The sequence below is a fragment of the Somniosus microcephalus genome, chromosome 30 (assembly GCF_052327205.1).
Source record: "Somniosus microcephalus isolate GS21.2 chromosome 30, FLI_Smic_1.0, whole genome shotgun sequence".
Taxonomy (NCBI): Eukaryota; Metazoa; Chordata; class Chondrichthyes; order Squaliformes; family Somniosidae; genus Somniosus; species Somniosus microcephalus.
The window spans coordinates 41,570,101-41,585,461 of NC_141016.1; the positions used below are offsets into that span (position 1 = coordinate 41,570,101).

At 45.8% G+C, this 15,361-nt stretch overlaps 1 protein-coding gene across 2 annotated transcripts in view; it reads right to left on the reverse strand.

The window, feature by feature from the left end:
* Nucleotides 1-15,361, reverse strand: part of pax8 (paired box 8) — an 86,659-nt gene that overhangs the window by 8,154 nt on the left and 63,144 nt on the right. For both annotated transcript variants that reach the window (XM_085971368.1, XM_085971369.1), the window contains exon 8: nt 2,640-2,763. In XM_085971368.1, the coding sequence (XP_085827494.1) occupies nt 2,640-2,763 (124 nt within the window). The remainder of the gene's footprint in view (nt 1-2,639; nt 2,764-15,361) is intronic.

Consider the following 15,361-nt stretch of genomic DNA (forward strand, 5'->3'; position numbering starts at 1 on the left):
TTTGTAAATTTTTCACACAAGGTAAATGGTGTCATTGCTGGGGAATGAAACACTTTCCATTTCAGGCACTAGGTGTCAACATCAAGCTCTCCCAGATCAGGTACTGCATGGGTTAGGTGCAGAGTAAAACTCACTCTACACTGCCCCATCAATGTTTCTCTGTCCCAATCTCATACTACATCAGTGTGACAGTTTTCCATTTCTTGCACCAGCTATCCTATAGCCTCTCTGAGTGTGATTGCCAGGGACAGTTTTGAGCTGCAAGCCCATGCACTAAGAACTGGGTTCAGACTGTCCAAACTGATTTTAAATAGGGTCCTTACAACTAACAGAGAAATACTTTAATTCCACCTGTCTGGTTGGATTTGAACCCAGATCTTAGAGGTGAAAGGAATAATACACTTTTATAGTAATAACAGTTAAAGTTTTTAGTGCCACAAGAATTTTCCAGTCACATTCATCCAGAGATACCAGTGGAATTTGTTAAGAGAGAGTCCTCAGTCTTTTTTGAATGATGATTTCATGGTAACGGAGGTGAATAGTACCCATACTGCCTCTCAAAAAGGAAAGCACGCTATAATGACTATCCTATGTCAATAGGATAGCACAGGGACAAGGCATAGCCTTTAAACAAAGTACAGTATTTTAACTCCTTTTAAAAATGATGTTCCTCCATTTTCCTGGTGCAGAGTGCTGGCCAGTGGGTAACTTTCTCAGCATTGCTAATGCTGATTGTTGAGGTATGTCAGTAGTAACTCTTCCTTCACGCATTCCTCCCTCCCATGCCCTCCACCTGGCACCTCTCACAGTAGCACTAGTGAGATGAAGAATTCCACAGTGGGGAAGCAAGTATTGAAAGCATAATGCACAATCTTCCAACTTCACCTGTTAGTGGGCCAGCATCTATGATCCTTCGTTGCCAGCTTTTCATAATTATATAGCCATGGGGAATCTAAATGAAACCTTAATTTGGCATCAACAATCTCTTGTGTAGATATTTAACTCAATCCCAGTTCAATCTAACTTTAAAAGGAGTCAAAAGACAGTAAAATTAATACCCTGTACTTATTGCACAGTGTAGTGTATACTGCAATTTAATTATTAAGCGATCCATGTTCAATTCGCTACCAATCACAATGATGTCTCAGCTATTACGATAGCAAAATACTGCAGATGCTGGAAATCCGAAATAACAACAGAAAATGCTGGAAAAACTCAGCAGGCCAGGCAACATCCGTGGAGAGAAATTAGAGTCAACGCTTCGGGTGAACCCTTTATCAAGACTAAAGAGGCACAGGGAATGAAATAGATTAAGAGGCTGGGCTGGGAGAGAACAAAAGAGAAGAGACATTAAGAGGTATTCAAAACGAGACGAGATGGTGATAGGACTAGTGGAGACAAAAGACGGCTCTAGATTAGGTGTGAAATGCACTGGCAGAATGGGAGACAGCTGCATGTGGGAGAGAGAACCTCTACCGTGGTTGACATGGCCCTCGACCGTGTCCGTTCTATCTCCCGCACTTCTGCCCTCACCCCTGACCCTCCCTCCCGGAACCATGATAGGGTTCCCTTTGTCCTCACCTTTCACCCCACCAGCCTCCATATTCAACGGATCATCCTCCGCCATTTCCGCCACCTCCAAAGTGATCCCACCACCCAACGCATCTTCCCCTCCCCTCCCCTTTCAGCATTCCGTAGGGACCGCTGCCTCCGAGACACCCTAGTCCACTCCTCTATCACCCCCAGCACCCCTTCCCCTTCGCCTGGCACCTTCCCGTGCAAGCGCAGGAGATGTAACACCTGCCCCTATACCTCCCCCCTTCCCACTGTCCAGGGCCCCAAACACCCCTTCCAGGTGAAACAGCGATTTACTTGTACTTCTTGCAATCTAGTATACTGTATTTGCTGCTCACGATGTGGTCTCCTCTACAGTGGGGAGACCAAACGCGGATTGGGTGACCGCTTTGCGGAACACCTCCGTTCAGTCTGTAAGGGTGACCCTGAGCTTCTGGTCGCCTGTCATTTTAATTCACCGCTCCATTCCCACTCGGACCTCACCGTCCTTGGCCTCTTGCATTGTTCCACGGAAGCTCAACGTAAACTTGAGGATCAGCACCTCATCTTCCGATTAGGCACTTTATAGCCTTCCAGACTCAATATCGAGTTCAACAATTTCAGATCATAACCTCGGCCCCTATTACATTTTTACTTATATTTTTTATCCACCCCTTTGTTTTGGTTTTTCCCTCCCCCCCCCTTTCCTTTTTTTTCTCTCTCCCACATGGCAACTGCCTCCCATTCTGCCAGCGCATTTCACACCTAATCTGAGCCGTCTTTTGTCTCCACTAGTCCTATCACCATCTCGTCTGGTTTTGAATACCTCTTAATGTCTCTTCTCTTTTGTTCTCTCCCAGCCTGGCCTCCTAATCTATTTCATTCCCTGTGCCTCTTTAGTCTTGATAAAGGGTTCACCCGAAACGTTGACTCTAATTTCTCTCCACGGATGTTGCCTGGCCTGCTGAGTTTTTCCAGCATTTTCTGATGTCTCAGCTATTGTTGGGCACACTCTCATTTCCATATTTTTTCCATTCCAATTGTTTGGCCATTACATCACAGAGTTCTTTACAAAAAGTACTCACCTGTCACCACGGAGTATGCCTGTGATCCAGAGATATTCCTGCCAATTGGAGTGCCAGAAGAGGACAAGCTTGGCTTCCCTTCATCCATTCCATTGTTTAAGGATGAAAGTGGATACAGAGGGGTCTGTAACATGAATCATACAACAAGATTGCAGTTTACGATGCTTGCTACTGAGGGTGACCATCGGCTGATAGCTGCATTGTACCTGTGTTATAAACTCATTACTACCTTGATGTTTTTGAACTTGCCTGCTCTCATTGGCCCCCTTGCTAGAAGGGTCTGTGTTGATGGCAATGAGCCAACTACTCCATCCTGAGAGTATAAGAAACTGGCAAAGCTGTTGCCAGGCATCAGAAGAACTGCATCAGTCACAGAGAGGCAGAAGAAATCTTACGAACAAGAATCATAGGCCTAGAAATTTGGTGGGCTGCGCCACCAGTTAGCACCTAAAGAGGGCACTCAGTGGCTTTAGCGCCACTGGCCATGCCTCCCACGAAATTTAGCGGGGCGCTAATGGCGGCGTTAGCCTGTAGCGCTGTGCCGCCACCGATGATGTCATCGGTGTGCGCAGCGCCCCGCTACTGCCCCGAACGCAATATTGGGTCACGCCCCCCCCTGTAGCACCGGTCGCAAATCGCGACCGGTTCAGGGGGGCCTACCTGTGGCGGTAGTGGCGCAAATTAAGGGGGAGGTGCAGGGCGGCCATTTTTTTCGGTGCCCGCCTGCCAGCACCTCCTCGCGCTGGCCTCCTGATCCCCACCCCCCCAGGCAGTGCCGGCTGTGTCCCGAGAGCCCGGCACTTTTCCTCGGTGCCGGGCTCTTTTGCAGGCACTCGTGATCGGTGATCGTGCCGGTGCAGGCCCCTCCCCTTTAAGAAGGGGAGGAAGGCCTGCAGTACCGCAGCGCGCCGTGCCGCAGCGTGTGGCGCTGCGGCATGTTGCACTGCGATATTCAGTTTCAGCGCCCCAAGAGGGATGCGGGGCGCCTCGAGCAGCGCCTCGCGTCCCTCTTGGGGCGCTCAAACTGAATATCGGGCTGGCGCTCCTGGCTCCTTCCAGGGCGGGACTTCCGGCGCCCAGGCGAGCTTGGCGCCCCAAACGCGGCGCCACCGAATTTTTAGCCCATAGTATCTTACAGCACCGAAGGAGACGATTCGACCCTTAGTGCCTGTGCTAGTTCTTTGAAAGCGCTTTCCAATTTAGTCCCACACCGCAGCTTTTTCTCCATAGCCTATTCACATACATGTCTAATTGCCTTTTGAAAAATTCCTGTGAAATCTGATTCTACCACGCTTTCAGGTAGTGTGTTCCAGATCTTAACAACCCTCTATGTGAAAAAATTTCCCCTCTAGTTCTTTTGCCAATTATTTTAAATATATGACCTATGGTTACCAACCCACTTGCCAGAGGAAAGAGTTTCTCCCTGCTTGCTCTATCAAAACCCCATATAATTTTGAATACCTCTATTAGGACTCCCCTTAACCTTCTCTGCTGCAAGGAGAGCAATCTCAGCTTCTCCAATCTCTCCACATAACTGAAGTCCCTCATCCTGGTAAACCTCCTCTGCACCCTCTCCAAGGCCTTGACATCCTTCTGAATTTGTGGTGCCCAGAATTGTACAAAATACTCCAGCTGAAGCCTAACTAGTGATTTGTAATGGTTTAGCTTGTTGACTTCCTTGTTTTTGTAGTCAGTGCCCCCATTTACAAAGCCAAGTATTCCACGCTCTTTCTTAACCGCCTTATCAACATGCCCTGCCACCTTCAAGGATTCATGAATATGCACCCCCAGATTCCTGTGACCTTCTACCCCCCTCAAAATAGTACCATTTAGATTATTTTGCCTCTCCATGTTATTCCTCCCAAAGTGCATCACTTCACACTTATCTGAATTAAATTGTATTTGCCATGTGTCTGCCCAGTTCACCATTCTGTTTACGTTCTCCTGAAGTCTGCTACTATCCTGTTCACTATTTACTACATTGCCAAGTTTCGTATCATCCGCAGACTTCAAAACTGTACTCCCTATATCCAAATCCAGGTCATTTATATATAACAAGAAAAGCAATGGTCCTAATACTGACCCTGGGGGACCCCAATGCATACTTTTCTCCAGTCAGAAAAACATCCATTCACCACTACTCTCTGACTCCTTAGCCTATTATGTACTCAAGTTACCACCATCCCTTTTATACCATGTACTTCCATTTACCGAATAAGTCTGTTACGTGGTACTTTATCAAAGGCCTTTTGAAAGTACATATATACAACATCTACTGCACTACCTTTATCAAACTCCTCTGTTACTTCATCAAAGAACTCAAATCAGGTTAGTCAGACACAATTTGACTAATAAATCCATGCTGGCTGTCCCTTAGTAAGCAATGCTTCGCCAAATGAGAATTAATTCTGTCCTTAACAATGGTTTTTAGTAGTTTTCCCACTAGTGATGTTAGACTGATTAGCCTGTAGCTACCAGGTTTATCCCTCTCCCCTTTTTTGAACAGGGGTATAACATTTGCAATCCTTCAGTCCTCTGGCACCACTCCCATATCCAAGGAGAATCGAATGATTGTGGTTGGAGCTTCTGCTATCCCCACCCTAATTTCCCTCAGCAACCTAGGATGCATCCCTTCTGAACCGGGTGACTTCTTAACTTTGAATGATACCAATCTATTTAGCACCTCATTTCTATCTATTTTTATCCTATCCAATATCTCGACTTCCCCCTCTAATGCAACATTAACTTCATCCTCTTCTTTTGTGAAGACAGATACAAAGTACATATTCAGTATCTCAGTCATGCCCTCAGCCTCCACAAGAAGATTTCCTTTTTTGTCCCTAATCTGCCCCACCATTTCTCTAACTATCCTTTTACTATTTATACGTTTAGTAAAGAGTTTTGGGTTCCCTTTTATGTTCCCTGCTAATCTTTTCTCATATTCGCTCTTTGCCCTTCTTATATCCTTTTTCAATTTCACTCTGCACTCTATATTCTGCGTGGTTTTCGACTGTATTCTGTACCTGACATTTGTCATAAGCTTTCTTTTTGTTTTATTTCAACCTCTATTTCCTTTGTCATCCAGGGAGCTCAAGCTTTGGATGCCCCATCTTTCCTCCTTATGGGAATATGCTTGGTTTGTACCCGAACAATCTGTCTTGAAGACCTGCCATTTCTCATTCACTGTTTTCCTGGCCAATCTTTGTTTCCAGTCCACCTGTGCTAGATCCCTTCTCAAATCACTGAAATTGGCTCTCTTCCAGTTGGATATTTTCACCGTTGATTTTTCTTTATCCCTTTCCATAACTACTTTAAACCTAATTATATTATGATCACTATTACCCAGATGTTCTCCCACTGCAACACACTCCACTTGCCCGACTTCATTCAATAAAACTAGATCCAAAACTGCTTCCTTCCTCTCTGGGCTAGAAACTTACTGATTAAGGAAGTTCTCCTGTACACATTTTAGGAATTCTTCAGACAGAGGCCAGTGTCGAGAGGAGCAGAAAGCGGCGGTACAGTGAGTACTTAAACTCACTTTCACGGGCTTTCTTTCAGAGGCCACTATCGGGAAGGAGCAGAGAGCGGCGGTACAGTGAGTACTTGAAACCACTTTCGCGGGCTTTCTTTCAGAGGCCAGTGTCAGGAGGAGCAGAGAGCGGCGGTACAGTGAGTACTTAAACTCACTTTCACGGGCTTTTTTACACAGGCCAGTGTCGGGAGGAGCAGAGAGCGGCGGTACAGTGAGTACTTAAACTTACTTTGGCGGGCTTTCTTTCAGAGGCTTACCAATCTCACAGACCAGCGGCGGCGTTCCGGAGCCACGTCACGATTCAAAAAGTGACGCGGGCAAGAGGAAGCAGCTGATTGGGTGAGTACGGCCAGGTGAGTATATATACTACTCTATAGTTTGATAGTTAAGATTAATAGCTTATAAAATTTAGAAGGTCTTAATTTTTGTGGTTATAGTTTCTGAGGTCTCTGTTGTGTATCGGGGAGTGCTAGTAACCAAGGGCCCTTGAGTATATCATTTAACTGTAGTGTAATTAGTGGTATTGATTTGATTTAATTTAATTTAAATTAATTAAAGGGTAATTCATAGCAGGACAGCCCGGCCCCGTGGCATGCTCCTCCTGCGCTATGTGGGAAATCAGGGACACTTCCTGTGTCCCTGACGACCATGTGTGTGGGAAGTGTATCCAGCTGCAGCTACTGACAGACCGCATTGCGGCACTGGAGCTGCGAATGGATACGTACTAGAGCATTCGCAATGCTGAGGACATCGTGGATAGCACATTTAGGGAGTTGGTCACACCGCAGGTTAAGGCTGCACAGGTAGGAAGGGAATGGGTGACCACCAGGCAGAGTAGTAGGCGCAGGCAGGTAGTGCAGGGATCCCCTGTGGCCATCCCCCTCTCAAACAGATATACCACTTTGGATATTGTTGAGGGAGATGGCTTATCGGGGGAAGGCAGCAGCAGCCAACTTCCTGGCACCATGGGTGGTTCTGCTGCACAGGACGAGAGGAAAAAGAGTGGGAGAGCTACAGTGATAGGGGGTTCTATTGTAAGGGGAATAGATAGGCGTATCTGCGGCCACAAACGGGACTCCAGGATGGTATGTTGCCTCCCTGCTGCAAGGGTCAAGGATGTCTCGGGGCGGCTGCAGGACATTCTGGAGGGGGAGGGTGAACAATCAGTTGTCGTGGTGCATATAGGTACCAACGATATAGGTAAAAACCAGGATGAGGTCCTAAAAGCTGAATATAGGGAGTTAGGAGGTAAATTAAAAAATAGGACCTTAAAGGTAGTAATCTCAGGATTGCTACCAGTGCCACGTGCTAGTCAGAGTAGAAATAGAAGGATATTTCAGATGAATACGTGGCTAGAGGAATGGTGCAAGGGGGAGGGATTCAAATTCCTGGGACATTGGAACCGGTTCTGGGGGAGGTGGGACCAGTACAAACTGAACGGTTTGCACCTGGGCCGGACCGGGACCGATGTCCTAGGGGGAGTGTTTGCTAGTGCTGTTGGGGAGGGTTTAAACTAAAATGGCAGGGGGTTGGGAACCTGTGCAGCGAAGCAGAGGAAAGGGAAGCAAGGATAGAAACAAAAGACAGGAAGGAGAAAAGCAAAAGTGCAAGGCAGCGAAATCAAGGGTGTAAATCAAACAGGGCTACAGTAAATAATAATTCTAAAAGGACTGAGAGTGTTAAAAAATCAATCCTGAAGGCTTTGTGTCTTAATGCAAGGAGCATTCGTAATAAGGTGGATGAATTAGCTGCGCAAATAGATGTAAACAGATATGATGTAATTGGAATTATGGAGACATGGCTCCAGGGTGACCAAGGCTGGGAATTCAACATCCAGGAGTATTCAATATTCAGGAAGGTCAGGCAAAAAGGAAAAGGAGGTGGGGTAGCATTGCTGGTTAAAGAGGAGATTAACACAATAGTAAGAAAGGATATTAGCTCTGATGATGTGGAATCTGTAAGGGTAGAGCTGAGAAATACCAAGGGGCAGAAAACATTAGTGGGAGTTGTATACAGACCCCCAAACAGTAATGCTGAGGTTGGGGATGGCATCAAATGGGAAATTAGAGACGCATGCAATAAGGGCACAGCAGTTATCATGGGTGACTTTAATCTACATATAGATTGGGCTAACCAAATTAGTAACAATACTGTGGAGGAGGAATTCCTAGAGTGTATACGGGATGGTTTCCAGGACCAATATGTCGAGGAACCAACTAGAGATCAGGCCATCTTAGACTGGGTATTATGTAATGAGAAAGGATTAATTAGCAAGGTTGTTGTGCAAGGCCCCTTGGGGAAGAGCGATCATAATATGAGAAAATTCTTCATTAAGCTGGAGAGTGAAGTATTTGACTCAGAGACTAGGGTCCCAAATTTAAATAAAGATTGGTGAAGTCAAGCGTAGGTCCCTTGCAGTCAGATTCAGGGGAATTTATGAAATAACAACAGAAAATGCTGGAAATACTCAGCAGGCCAGGCAGCATCCGTGGAGAGAGAAACAGGGTTAACGTTTCAGGTCTGGGACCCTTCATCAGAACTGGAAAAAGCTGGAAATGTAACAGATTTTAAGCAGGAGCAGAGACAGGGAGGGAGGGGTTAAGAAAAGATATACTTGCTCTCGAGGCGGTTCAGAGAAGGTTCACTCGGTTGATTCCAGAGATGAGGGGTTTGACGTATGAGGAAAGGTTGAATAGGTTGGGACTCTACTCATTGGAGTTCAGAAGAATGAGAGGCGATCTTATCGAAACATATAAGATTGTGAGGGGGCTTGATCGGGTGGATGCGGTGAGGATGTTTCCACTGATGGGTGAGATTAGAACTAGGGGGCATAATCTTAGAATAAGGGGCTGCCCTTTCAAAACTGAGATGAGGAGAAACTTCTTCACTCAGAGGGTAGTAAATCTATGGAATTTGCTACCCCAGAGAGCTGTGGAAGCTGCAACATTAAATAAATTTAAAATGGAGATAGACATTGTCCTAGCAGATAAGGGAATTAGGGGTTACGGGGAGAGGGCAGGGAAGTGGACGTGAGTCTAGATTCGGATCAGCCATGATCCTATTGAATGGCGGAGCAGGCCCGAGGGGCCGTATGGCCTACTCCTGCTCCTATTTCTTATGTTCTTATGTTTAGGAGGGGAGGAAGGAATTGAAAGAACATGCTGTGAAAATGTTGCAAATGGGAATGGGAAAATCATACTGCATGAAAAATGGGGGCAGGGATTATTAACTGAAATTGTTGAACTCCATGTTGAGTCCGGCAGGCTGCAAAGTGCCCAATCGAAAGATGAGGTGCTGTTCCTCGAGCTTACGTTGAGCTTCATTAGAACAATGTATTAGGCCGAGGACAGAGAGATCAGAGTGGGAGTGAAGTGGAGAATTAAAGTGACAGGCGACCAGAAGCTCAGGGCTACCCTTACGGACTGAACGGAGGTGTTCCGCAAAGCCCCCATTTTTCATGCAGTATGATTTTGCCATTCCCATTTGCAACATTTTCACAGCATGTTCTTTCAATTCCTTCCTCCCCTCCTAAACCCCTCCCCCCCCTGTCTCTGCACCTGCTTAATATCTGTTACATCTCCAGCTTTTTCCAGTTCTGATGAAGGGTCCCAGACCTGAAACGTTAACCCTGTTTCTCTCTCCACGGATGCTGCCTGGCCGCCTGAGTATTTCCAGCATTTTCTGTTATTTCAGATTTCCAGCATCCGCAGTATTTTGCTATTATATCAGGGGAATTTATAATGGGGAACAAAGAAATGGAAGACCAATTAAATACATACTTTGGTTCTGTCTTCACAAAGGAGGACACAAATAAACTTCCAGAGATGTCGAGGAACATAGGGTCTAATGAGAGGGAGGAATTGAATGAAATCAGTATTTGTAGGAAAATGGTGTTAGGGAAATTGACGGCATTGAAGGTCGATAAATCCCCAGGGCCTGATAATCTACATCCTAGGGTACTTAAGGAAGTGGCCATAGAAATAGTAGATGCATTGCTGGTCATCTTCCAAAATTCTATAGACTCTGGAATAGTTCCCATGGATTGGAGGGTAGCTAATGTAACCCCACTATTTAAAAAAGGTGGTAGAGAGAAAACGGGAAATTATAGACCAGTAAGCCTGACATCGGTAGTGGGGAAAATGCTAGAGTCCATTATAAAAGATGTAATAGCAGAGCACTTGGAAAACAGTGACAGGATCGGACAAAGTCAACATGGATTTACAAACGGTAAAACATGGATTTACAAAAGGTAAATCATGCTTGACTAATCTACTGGAATTTTTTGAGGAGGTAACTGATAGAATAGATAAGGGAGAACCAGTGAATGTGGTGTATTTTGACTTTCAGAAGGCTTTCGATAAGGTCCCGCATAAGAGATTGGCCTGCAAAGTTAAAGCACATGGGATTGACTTGGATAGAGAACTGGTTGGCAGACAGGAAGCAAAGAATTGGAATAAACGGGTCTTTTTCCGAGTGGCAGGCAGTGACTAGTGGGGTACCGCAGGGATTGGTGCTAGGACCTCAGCTATTCACAATATATATTAATGATCTAGATGAGGGAACTAGATGTAATATCTCCAAGTTTGCAGACGACACAAAGCTGGGTGGGTGTGTGTGCTGTGAGGAGGATGCCGAGAAACTCCAGTATGATTTGGACAGGTTGGGTGATTGGGCAGATGCATGGCAGATGCAGTATAATGTGGTTATCCACTTTGGTGGCAAAAACAGGAAGACAGATTATTATCTGAATGGCAATAGGTTGGGAAAAGGGGAAGTGCAACGAGACCTGGGTGTCCTTGTGCACCAGTCGCTGAAGGTAAGCATGCAGGTGCAGCAGGCGGTTAAGGCAAATGGTATGTTGGCCTTCGTAGCGAGAGGGTTCAAGTACAGGAGCAAGGATGTCTTGCTGCAGTTGTACAGTGCCTTGGTGAGACCACACCTTGAGTATTGTGTGCAGTTTTGGTCGCCTTACCTGAGGAAGGACGTTCTTGCCATGGAGGGAGTGCAGTGAAGATTCACAAGGCTGATACCTGGGATGGCAGGAATGACGTATGAAGAGCGATTGGGTCGATTAGGCTTATATTTGCTAGAGTTTAGAAGAATGAGAGGGGATCTCATTGAAACTTATAAAATTCTAACACGACTAGACAGACTAGATGCAGGAAGGATGTTCCCGATGGCGGGGGAGTCCAGAACCAGGGGTCACAGTCTAAGGATAAGGGGTAAGCCATTTAGGACTGAGATGAGGAGGAATTTCTTCACCCAGAGAGTGGTGAACCTGTGGAATTCTCTACCACAGAAGGCAGTTGAGGCCAACTTATTAAATATATTCAAGAAGGAGTTAGATATATTTCTTAAGGCTAAAGGGATCAAGGGATATGGGGAGAAAGCAGGGACAGGGTACTGAGTTTGGATGATCAGCCATGATCTCATTCAATGGTGGAACAGGCTCGAGGGGCCGAATGGCCTACTCCTGCTCCTATCTTCTATGTTTCTATGTTTCACCCTCCTTGGCCTTTACTCTGTTTTCCCCAGTCTATATTAGGGTAATTGAAGTCTCCTACTATGACTGCTCTATTATTTTTACATTTCTTTGAAATTTGCCAACAGTTTGCTCCTCTATCTCCTTCTCACTATTTGGGGGTCTATAGAAAACACCAAGCAATGTTACAGCTCATTTTCTGTTGCTTAACTCTAACCAAATAGATTCAGTCTTTGAACCCTCTAGTATATCGTCCCTCTGTAGAACTGTAATATTATCCCTGATCAATACTGCCAACCCCCCTCCTGTCTTTTTTCCTTCCCTAGTCCTCCTGTACATTGTAGCCAGGAATGTTTAGTTCCCATTCCTGTCCATGTTTAAGCCAGGTCTCCATTATAGCCACTTTATCATAACCCCATATGGCAACTTGCACCTGTAGCTCATCAACCTTATTTGTAACACTCCTTGCATTTTCACACATGCATTCCAACACCATGCTGGTCAGCTTTGCTTTGTTCCTCCATCTAATTCCTGCTCTTTCTACACTATTCTGTTGTTCTGTTGCTGTTTGTCCACCCTAGTTTTCTATGCACCTTGTCTCTCCTCTCTGTTGTGTCCTGACGCCGATTCCCCAGCCAAATTAGTTTAAACCCTCCCCCACAGCACTAGTTAATCTTCCCACGAGGACAATGGTCCCAGCCCTGTTCAGGTGCGACCCATCTGACTTATTATACAGGTCCCTCTTGTCCCAGAACTGGAGTCAATGCCCAGCTATTCACAATCTATATCAATGATTTGGATGAGGGAACTAAATGTAACGTTTCCAAATTTGCTGATGATACAAAGCTAGGTGGCAGTGTCAGTTGCAAAGAGGATGTGAAGAGGCTTCAAGGGGACCTCGACAGGCTCAGTGAATGGGCGAGAACATGGCAGATGGAATATAATGTGGATAAATGTGAAGTTATTCCCTTTGGTAGAAAAAACAGAAAGGCAGAGTATTTCCTAAATAGTGAAAGATTGGGGAATGCAGGTGTTCAAAGGGACCTGGGTGTCCTTGTACATGAGGCACTGAAAGTGAATGTGCAGGTGCTGCAAGCCATTAGGAAGGCAAATGGTATGCTGGCCTTCATTACAAGAGGATTTGAGTACAGGATGTGTGGCTGCAGAAGTGGTGCAGGAGGGTGGGCTTCAGATTGCTGGGCTATGTTGGAACCAATGATATAGGTAGGAAAAGGGTTGAGGTCCAACAGGCAGAGTTTCAGGAACTGGGAAAAAGATTTAAGAACAGGACCTCAAAAGGTGGTAATCTCTGGATTACTCCCAGTGCTGGTGAGTACAGAAACAGGAAGACAGCACTGGGAGTAATCCAGAGATTACCACCTTTTGAGGTCCTGTTCTTAAATCTTTTTCCCAGTTCCTGAAACTCTGCCTGTTGGACCTCAACCCTTTTCCTACCTATATCATTGGTTCCAACATAGACCAGGACTTCTGGCTGTTCCCCTTCCTCTCGCAGAATAAAGGATGCAATAACTGGGCACTTAGAAACTAATAGTAAGATTGGGCAGAGTCAACATGGATTTATGAAAGGGAAATCCTGTTTGACAAACCTATTGGAGCTCTTTGAGGAGCACGGTGGCATAGTGGTTAGCACTGTTGCCTCACAGCGCCAGAGACCCGGGTTCGAATCCGGCCTCGGGCGACTGTCTGTGTGGAGTTTGCACATTCTCCCCGTGTTTGCGTGGGTTTTCTCCGGGTGCTCCGGTTTCCTCCCACAGTCCAAAGATGTGCGGGTTAGGTTGATTGGCGATGATAAATTGACCCTTAGTGTTAGGGGGATTAAATACGTGGGGTTACAGGGATAGGGTGGGATATGTGTTGGTGTAGGGGTTACGGGGATCGGGTGGGATATGTGTCGGTGCAGGCTCGATGGGCCGAAATGGCCTTTATCTGCACTGTGGGGTTTCTGTGATTTCTGTGAACTAGTGGAGTAGACAAAGGGGAACCGGTAGATGTGGTGTATCTGGATTTTCAGAAGGCTTTCGATAAGGTCCCACACAAGAGGTTGGTGATCAAAATTAGGGCACATGGAATTGGGGGTAATATACTAGCATGGATTGAGAATTGGTTAACAGACAGAAAACGAAGAGTAGGGATAAACGGGTCTTTTTCAGGATGGCAGGCTGTGACTAGTGGGGTACCGCAAGGATCGGTGCTTGGGCCCCAGCTATTCACAATCTATATCATTGATTTGGATGAGGGAACTAAATGTAACATTTCCAAATTTGCTGATGATACAAAGCTAGATGGCAGTGTCAGTTGCAAAGAGGATGTGAAGAGGCTTCAAGGGGACCTCGACAGGCTCAGTGAGTGGGCGAGAACATGGCAGATGGAATATAATGTGGATAAATGTGAAGTTATTCCCTTTGGTAGAAAAAACAGAAAGGCAGAGTATTTCCTAAATAGTGAAAGATTGGGGAATGCAGATGTTCAAAGGGACCTGGGTGTCCTTGTACATGAGGCACTGAAAGTGAATGTGCAGGTGCTGCAAGCCATTAGGAAGGCAAATGGTATGCTGGCCTTCATTACAAGAGGATTTGAGTACAGGAGTAAAGAAGTCTTACTCCAATTATATAGGGCCTTGGTGAGACCACACCTGGAGTACTTTGTACAATTTTGGTTTCCTTACCTAAGGAAGGATATACTTGCCATAGAGAGAGTGCAACGAAGGTTCACGAGATTGATTCCTGGGATGGCAGGACTGCCGTATGAGAAGAGATTGAGTAAACTAGGCCTGTATTCTCTTGAATTCAGAAGAATGAGAGGGGATCTCATTGAAGCATACAAAATTATTACAGGGCTTGATAGGGTGGATGCTGGGAGAATGTTTCCCTTGGCTGGGGAATCTAGAACCAGGGGCCACAGCCTCAGGACAAAGGGTAGGCCATTCAGGACTGAGATGAGAAGAAATTTCTTCACACAGAGGGTGGTGAATCTTTGGAATTCTCTACCCCAGAGGGCTGTGGAGGCTCAGTCATTGGGTATATGCAAAACAGAAGTCGATAGATTTCTGACTGGTAAGGGCATCAAGGGATCTGGCGATAGGGCCGGTGAATGGAGTTGAAGCAGAAGATCAGCCATGATCTCATTGAATGGTGGAGCAGGCTCGAGGGGCCAAATGGCCTATTCCTGTTCCTATTTCTTATGTTCTTATGTAGAATGTCCTGCACCCGCTCAGTGATATCCTGGAAGGGAAACAGCCAAAAGACCACTAGATCCAACAACCCCATCCTTTTTTCCAAAGATCAACTCCAACACCATCCCTTCTCGCACGTCCTTCAATCCCATTCCAATATGATGGCCATCAGCAGTGCCGTTGTCTAAAGGATAAGCAAAGAGATTGACAGCCTGCTTCTTCACTGCTTCAAATAATAGGAAGCTGGTTCACCTAAGGTGGTCTCCATCTTAGTTCACTGTAATTCCTGGCTCCATTTAAAGCAGACAGTTTCTCCTTGTAGTGGGACTAGTGATCACAATACAAATGATGGACAGAGTCACAGACAGCCATATGAGTCCAGCACATGGAGAAAAAAAAGGTCTCTCTTTGATGGGTTTTTAAGGAAATTATTTAAGAAATATTATCATCATAAACCCCTCCCATATTATCTCCCTTACCGGGAACACAGCTTGTGTGGCTGAGGGACAGAT